The sequence below is a fragment of the Globicephala melas genome, chromosome 5, assembly GCF_963455315.2.
Source record: "Globicephala melas chromosome 5, mGloMel1.2, whole genome shotgun sequence".
NCBI classification, from domain to species: domain Eukaryota; kingdom Metazoa; phylum Chordata; class Mammalia; order Artiodactyla; family Delphinidae; genus Globicephala; species Globicephala melas.
The window spans coordinates 93,399,397-93,408,268 of NC_083318.1; the positions used below are offsets into that span (position 1 = coordinate 93,399,397).

The 8,872-nt window shown below is 40.1% G+C and overlaps 1 protein-coding gene across 1 annotated transcript; it reads right to left on the reverse strand.

The window, feature by feature from the left end:
* Positions 1-373: 373 nt before the first annotated feature.
* Positions 374-4,491, reverse strand: CXCL9 (C-X-C motif chemokine ligand 9). Its single transcript, XM_030877907.2, is given in 5 exon segments — positions 374-478; positions 1,714-1,798; positions 3,067-3,193; positions 4,301-4,382; positions 4,384-4,491. Coding segments are annotated over 5 exon segments (507 nt in total).
* Between the last annotated feature and the right edge of the window lie 4,381 nt (positions 4,492-8,872).

The following is an 8,872-nucleotide window of genomic DNA, read 5'->3' on the forward strand; positions in this document are numbered from 1 at the left end:
TGTGTGCCTCAGGATATTCTCTGGAGTCCTGGGAAGCCTACAGCTGTTCTCGCAGGCAGCTGTTGTGTGTGGGATGCGGTTGTGAGGACATTGGTCCAGATGTGGGCGTTACGGAGATTGTGGGCTTAAGCATGATGAAATTCAGCTGGTCAGAGGTGGAAGAACAAAGACAAACTCTAGCCTCTAACAATTCTTCACAGCTGGATTTTAAAAGCAACTTTCTACCTTTAATGACAATTTCAAAATAATGCTTTAAATTTTCTAGTTCAAATCAACAAGCTTATGTATGAAGATGCCATCCCTTTTTGGAATTATTTCAGTATAGTTAAAAAGAAACTTTTTAACACAAAATACTTGCTGGTAAAATGGTAACTCATGTAGTCTTCTTTTGAGGAGGATGTAGAGATTTTTTAACTTTTGGAACTTTCTTGTTTTTTTTATATTTTCTCCCTTTTTTTTGCTTTTTTTTTTGGTTGACCTGTGAGGAGACAGAAAAAAAAGGGTAATGTTTCTCTATCTTACCCTTTTTCCTTCCTTATATTATATTTGGACTCTCCAGACTGTGGTCTTTCTTTATCCTCAGAACCAGTTTAAAGTTGCTTCAGTCTCAGAGGGGCTCTTTTTGATTCTATTTCACTCACTTTGATGAGGAGGCAGTAGCCTTCTGACTGGTTCTCTTCTGTCCATTTTCTGGGCTCATTACTACCCCCACTGCAATCTTGCTTATGACCCACCTGTCCCAACTATAGTTTTCTGAGGTTGGTACTATTATCATCCAATGTTTACAGATGAGGAGACTGAGGCTCGGAGCGGGTGACTTGCCCAAAGTTGCACAGCTAGTATGTGGCAGAACTGCTAGTCTGTCAGAGTCCAGAACCAAGTGCCCAACTACATATTCTGTGGCCCTCTTCAAACTTAACCCTTTAGCACACCATGCAGGATTCTTCCCCCTTTCCTGGTCTACTTTTCTATCTCAATCCCTTCACTCCCTCCGCACAAACTCCAGCTACATTACCCGAGGTTCCTGGAGCACAGTGAGCTCTCTCATGATTCTAGTCGTTTTTTTCATGCTGTCCTTACCCTCCTGGTGAACTACTTATCCTTCAAGACCCAAGTCAAATGTCACCTGATATAAAAAGTCTTCCTTAACCCTTTCTTCCTGTCCCCTCACCTCTGGCAAAGTTAATTACTCCTTCTTCTATTATCTTCAAGATTCTTGTACATATATTTATTTTATATTTTTCACATTGTACTATAATTAATTGTTAGCAAATTTGCTACAGAAGGAAGGGACTTTATCTTATTACCTTTTTTTTTTGTTTTTGGTTGTGCCATGCGATAGTTCTCCAACCAGGGATTGAACCCGGGCCCTGGCAGTGAAAGTGCCAAGTCCTAACCACTGGACCACCATGGAATTCCCTACCTTATATCCTTTCTATCCTCACTGTCTACCACTCAATACGCATTTATTGTATTGGATAAGAAAGACAAGCTGCCTACCCTCATGGAACACACATTCTAGTGGGAGAGATAGACAAGTGATACTGTAAGCAGGACTACCATTACACCTCAAGGTGATGACATCATTCTACGAAAAAAATAGGAGCACAATAACATGAATGAAGAACGTATCCTTAAAGGAACTACATGATTCTTTGTTTTCCAAAGTTAATTTCTAAAAGAAAGAAAATTTTGTTCCTTTTTTTCACCAACCTGTTTCTCCCACTCTTTAATCAATTCTTTCACATCTGTTGAATTTGGGTTTAGACAGGTTTGAGCCCCATTCTTCATTGTAGCACTACCAAAGAAATAGCAACAAGATTTTTCTTTTTACTTTTAATAGTTTAAATGCTTCATCTTATCCACAGAATTCAATTCCCCAATTAAAAATGTGCTTGTGTCATCACTATAAGCATCTGAGACTTCCAGTCTTTTTCCTGCCTTTTCATTTTTTAAGTGACTGAGGGGACTTAGATACATTTCTAGGATAGCACATAACTCTAAGTTAAAAAAATCCAACAGGTATATGCAATAGGAGAAAGTTAAATCTAAAGATAATGTTGGTTCTGTTATGATGGAAAACACTATTTAGGTTTAAGTGAAAATATAAAATAGACAAGTTGCCAATATATCTACTTTCTTTTCCCCCAAAACAATGAAAATGAGCATGAATTTTGCTAAATTTTCTAGTGAAACAACTTAAAACATAAATAAAATGTTTTCTTAAGACAAGATTAACAGACTGGTTGAATTTTTAAAATTACATCAGACTCTCCAGGAACAATTTAAAGACTATTTTCTTTAATTTCTGTCTAATCTAAGAATAAGAGTAGTCATTCTATACATCATCCTTGATTTAGGTTTCAAAAAACTTACAATAGGCATATCCTTTAATCTAGCAATTCTAATCTCTAGAAAGGTATTACTAATAGGAAAGAATTAAAGACACAATACTGCTACAATAGCAGTTTGTTTTCAATAGCAAAAAAATTGGAAATAACCTACATTTAGGTGTTGGTCATATAGATTATGGTACGTCCACATGATAGAATAAAATTTGGCCATTAAAATTGACATTATTAGGAGAAAATGATGTTATTACAGAAGATTTACTGACAGGAAATGTTCATTATATAGTGTTAATGTAAAAGCAGATTACAAAACAGTATGTAGTGTATGATTTTATTTTGGGGTACATATATTGTGTGTATAAATATATATATATAGCGTCTATATATGTACACACAAAGCCAATGAGGGAGATTTGGAAGACTATATGCAGAGAGATTAACACTACCTATCACTGAATGGTAGGATTACAGACGATTTTTAATTTCTTCTTTTGGGTCATTTACATTAAACATTTTCTACAATGAACATGTCATCTTTGGTTCCTAACCTCTACCAGATATTGCTTGTTGTTTTAGAAGAAAAGGAAGAAGTAGACTGCATTTATGGAGGGGCAACTATCTGCATTTTAAGTGTCTGAATGGGCAAGTATTCTGAGGGTAATACTCACACTAAACTTATTGCTGGAGCCTATGTGTTGGATGAGTTTTTACTTACATGATTTCAGTTTTCTCACAAGAAGGGCTTGGGGCAAATTGTTTAAGGTCCTTTAAGGATTTTGAATGGATCGTCCCTGGGCTGGTGTTGATGCAGGAACAGCGTCCATTCCTCATTGTTGGAGTTCCTAAGGGGGAAAGAGAGGTAGAAAACATCGATTTAGAGCAATGTCTCAATTTAGGCGATCCACCCAAATGATACATTTGACTTAGTCATGATTATTACTATCACTTACTGAGTGTCTGTTAATCATTACCACGAGATTTTGAGTAGGTGTTATCTCCGGTTTATAGATAAAGAATCCAAGGTTCAGAGAAGTTAAGTAAAAAACAAAGCCTTTCAGCTTTTAGGGGACAAGTGCAGGGTCTCAGCACAGGTTTCTTTGGGTCCAAAGGCATTACTCTTAACTACCATATTTTACAACCTTAGGAAAAGGGATTTTTATAATATTCAATAAATGTCTATCACAGGTCAGATACACAGATACCTAATTCGTGTGTGCTATGCAGACCATAGTATCTCAAGCAAATCCCAAAGCCATTTTTTATCTGACCTTAGTGAAATGGAGTTGGTACTCGTTTCAACAAAAAGCTCCACTTACAATAACTAATTACCACCACCATCCTGATCTTTCCCACTGCCTTGGTTTTCAGTAGTACTTTAAACTTTTGAAAATTCTTTAAAATACACTGTCTTCATTCCTTAATTTTTTCATTTATTCAACATACATTTACTCAGTACTTCCTATATGCCATACATTGTATAGTAGGTAGAAAAAGCATAACTATAAAATTTCCATTTTACAGCTGAGGAAACTGAAGTCTAGAAAAGTTCATTAATTTGCCCCAAATAACAAAGGAAGTTAGTAAACAGATTAGGGACAACCTCTCTGATTATTGGATACTTAATTTGTCAACCACAGACATACTTATCAAGAAACACTGTCAGGGTGACAAAAATAATTTAGGAGACAAAGTCTTCCATCTCATTATCACCCAGTTCAACAAACATTTATTGAACACTTACTCTGTGCCAGGAATTCACACACGTGGACTGAGAAGACTTGTATTTGACTTGGCAGGTCCAAGATATGAACTTTGGATAACTGACAACAACTGACTCACATCACTTTCTGATGCACACAAAGCAGTTACCTTTACTGGCAAATCAAGAGACTTTCCTAGCAGTTCACATCTCTGACTTTACTAACCCAATATAACTCAGAATCCCTTACCTTGAACTCCAATCAGAGTCAGGAAGATGATACCCAAAAGGAGAGGAACGCCACTTTTCTTCATAGTGGTAGAATGGAGTTGGTCCTGTATTTGTTCTACTGAGTCACTCCTGTATTTGTTCTACTGAGTCACTCCTGTATTTGATTCTAAGCCTGAGAAATTCTTTAGAGAACATGCTCTTGGAAATCATATTTATTTAGGAAATCCGTTTCCCTCCTAAAATCTGATTGGCTGGTTGTCTTAGCTGATCCAGCTAAACTGACCACAAACTTAATTGTGCTGGGGGAAACCCTACTCTCTGATCCAAGGGAATTTCTGCATGATTTATATGTTTCCATTTCACATAAATGGGTAGTTTATCATAAGAGATGTGAAACCATCATCACTGGCAGCCTTTAGCACACTAACAGCTGCTCACCTGGCTGAAGAATAAGTTATATAATAATATAATAACATCATACAAGAAGGGCTGGAGATGTGGTTTCCAGATGGGAAATATTAAAGTCCAGATAAGTAAAACACTCTTCAAATTTTCTTACTATTTGTAGAATATCTTTATGTATAATATATGGCCACATTTATTTTTTCTTATATTGCTTACCCAACAATCTTAAACAATCAAAATACATTAAAAGGCATCTTAATTAATTCAGGGACTAGGTCATTTCCTACTGTGGTAGGCTCTTTTTGTTTTTTATGTCATTGCTGCTACAGATTATTATTTTTTTAAATAGATAGAATAATGGATCAGTTGAAAATAGACAATGGATACTACCTCAAACTTTAAAACTTCTGTGTATCAAAGAAAACAATCAACAGTGAAAAAGCAACCTATGGAATGGGAGCAAAACATATATCTGATAAGGAGTTAATATTATATGGAACTTCTACAACAACAAAATCCAAATAACCTGATTAAAAAATGGGCAGACTCGAATACACATTCCTCTAAAGAAGATATACAAATGGGCAATAAGCACATGAAAAAAGTTCAACGTCACTAATTGTTAGGGAAATGCAAATCAAAACCACAATGGGTTATTGCCGAAGACCAGCTGAACGAAGAAGATCAAACCAATCAAACCAATCAGAGCCAGAAGGGAAGGGGTAAGGACCTGAAATAGCATCGACAAATGGGGTCAGCAGGACCAAGGCTACTGCTGGTTGCAAGGCAAATTTTATTGTGCTACAGCTGCAGATTATATAGACTAGAAAAGGGAAGGTTGCCAGACGGTGGTTTACATTATCTGAAGACTGTCTCGGCTCAAGGTTAACTTCCCTGGGAGAAAACCCATAAACCCAGAATCATCAAAAATAACCTGCAAGTGCAGGGGGGAGACAGCTTTGCTTGTCTCATTTTACATTCTTTCTGATCTCTGGACCCTGGTAATTTATCTCCCATGGAATGGAACAAGGAGGGGAACAAGTAGGGACAGTCCCTTCGAGCAGCGGCAGCATGCCTGGCATGTCCGCAGCCTGCTCTGATGGCTGACTGCTTCCCACAAGTTATCACCTCATACACACCAGGATGCCACTATCAAAAAACAGAAAATAGGGGCTTCCCTGGTGGCGCAGTGGTTGAGAGTCCGCCTGCCGATGCAGGGGACACGGGTTCGTGCCCCGGTCCGGGAAGACCCCACATGCCGCAGAGCGGCTGGGCCCGTGAGCCATGGCCGCTGAGCCTGCGCGTCCAGAGCCTGTGCTCCGTAACGGGAGAGGCCACAACAATGAGAGGCCCACGTACCGCGAAAAAAAAAAAAACCCAGAAAATAACAAGTGTTGGCGAGGATGTGGAAAAGTTGGAACCCTTGTGCACTGTTGGTGGGAATGTAAAATGATGCAGCCATTATGGAAAACAATATAGAGGTTCCTTAAAAAATTAGAGGGTTCTCAAAAATTAAAAATAGAATTACCATATGATCCAACAATCCCACTTCTGGGAATATGTTCAAAAGAATTCAAAGCAGGATCTCAAAGAGATATTTGCACACCCATGTTCATGGCAGCATTATTCACAATAGCTAAGAAATGAAGCAACCCAAATGTCCATTGACAGATGAATGGATAAAGAAAACGTTGTATATACATGCAATGTAATATTATGCAGCCTTAAAAAAGAAGGAAATCTTGTCACATGCTACAACATGGATGAAGCTTGAGAATATTATGCTCAGAGAAATAAACCAGTCACAAAAGAACAAATAGTCACAGGAAGTATCTAAAGTCAAATCTTAGAAACAGAAAGTAGAAAGGTGGGTGTCAAGGGCTGGGGGAAAGGGTGAGATGAAATTAATCTTTAGTGGGTTTAGGGTTTCAGTGTTGCAAGATGAAAAAGTTCTAGAGATGTGTTATACGATAATGTGAATATACTTAACACTACTGAACTGCATATTTAGAAATGGTTCAGAGGGTAAATTTGATGCTACATGTGTTTTACCACAGTAAAATATAATAAGAGTAAGGGATCAGTTGCATGTAATGAAAATCCAAATTAATAGTGGCTAACTAGATAAACGTGTGTTTCCCCGAACAGAGGCAGGTGACTAGGGCTTATACGGTGGTTCTGAGATCTCCATGAGGTCTCCCAGTCTCCTTCTATCTTGTTGCTTTATCACCATCTCTACATTGCTGCCCTCATGCATGTGGCCAACGGGGGCTTGCCACCATGTCCACTTTCAAAGTACAGCTTGGTGGGAAGGCAGAAAAAGGGCATGCCTCTCATTTCTTCACTTATCACTTGTCCATACCCTGGACAAGAATTTATTCACATGGCCACAGCTAGCTGCAGGGAAAGTTAAGAAATGTGATCTTTATTCTGGTTGATCCACTAAAATTTGAGGGTTCCAATACTGTAGAACAGTGTTTCTCAAACTTTTTTTTCATAATTGCTTCTCCTGAGATAAATTAGATCAAATTTAAATTAACATAAATCTTAATTTAATTTCTTCTTAAAGAGAAAAATTAATTAAGAAATAAAATTTTGTTGGGTAGGGTTGAACTTTGGTGGACCATAAGTCATTGTAATATCTAAGATTTTTTAGCCCCCGAAGGAACCAATTTTCTGTCCCCTTGAGGGCAATCCTTCCTCCCCCGCATTGAGAATGCGGGGGATGTAGAGTAGGAGGGGAACAGATACTAGCATTTTCTGTTACACAATGCACATTTTTGGACTGGTTTCTAGATGGATTATTATGCTTAAATACAATATTAAGAATTCTTTTTGAAGAAAACTTGTGGTGATCTTTGACACAGCTTATTCATTTGTTTATGTTTAATTTTTGATAATGACCATGGGTAGGGTGGAGCTGGGTTCAGGTCCCAGCCTTACTACTTAACATCTGTGTGCCAAATACTTAACTTCTATGAGCCTCAGTTCCCTCAGCTGAGAAAACGATTACTAACCTCACAGGTTGGTGAAATTAATGGCAACAAGCAATTTCAACTGCAAAACACCATAGAGCTAGTGACCATTTTTTCTAGCAAAGAGAGTTAGATGGAACCTTCTTAGGATAAAGAACAAGGCCTAGGGCTTCCCTAGTGGCGCAGTGGTTGAGAGTCCGCCTGCCGATGTAGGGGACACGGGTTCATGCCCCGGTCCGGGAAGATCCCACATGCCGCGGAGCGGCTAGGCCCGTGAGCCATGGCCGCTGAGCCTGCGCGTCCGGAGCCTGTGCTCCGCAATGGGAGAGGCCACAACACTGAGAGGCCCGCGTACCGCAAAAAGAAAAAAATAAATAAAAAGAACAAGGCCTAGAATGGTCTGCCCTTGCCCACCTTTCAAGTCTCTTCTTGCATAACTCTCTGCTCCACCAACTCTGCTTTTCCTCCTTCAGTTCCTCAGAGGGGCAATGCTTCTTCCCATCACACTCCTTTTGCTCGTCTATTCCCTGCCTGGAATGCTGTGCCTAATCTGCCTCCCTATCCTACTGCTTAGTAATTTACCCACCTTAGATTTCCAGGTTAGCATTTCCCCTGGGGAGACTTCCCTGATCCCCAGACTTGGTCAGGTCCCCCACCATGTGATTTCATGGCACTATGCGCCTCTCCTCATTCAAAGGACATGCAAGGCAATGTTACGTTATCTGCTATCTTACGGTGAACATTTCCTTCCACCACTAGAACAGGGAAGGCTTGTGAGGGTCCACGCCGGCACGCAGTGCTGAGCGCAGTGCCTGGCACTCAGTAGGCGCATAGTTAACACGTGCGCATCAGTAGGCCTACAGTTAACACGTGCGCATCAGTAGGCCTACAGTTAACACGTGCGCAGGGAACCAGTGAGGGAACCGAGGCCCCCGGCCTGGCTCCGCCCTGCGCGCTTCTGGGCTCATCAGGTGTAAGCACACGGCGCATGCCCAGCCAGTCAGTTTACAAAACCTTCGGTGGGGAAGCTGCTGTCGCAGCCGGAGCATCTTGCTCCGCTGGTGGCCCTGCTGGTGTTTCCGCTACCTGCGCCGCTCCCACCATGAAGCACGTCGAGAAGAAAGGTAGTGTCTGTGCGCCTCGGGATCTCTCCCTTCTGCCTCCTGCGTGTCCCCTCGACCCTCACCTCCCAACCCGAGGGGGTGGCGTTT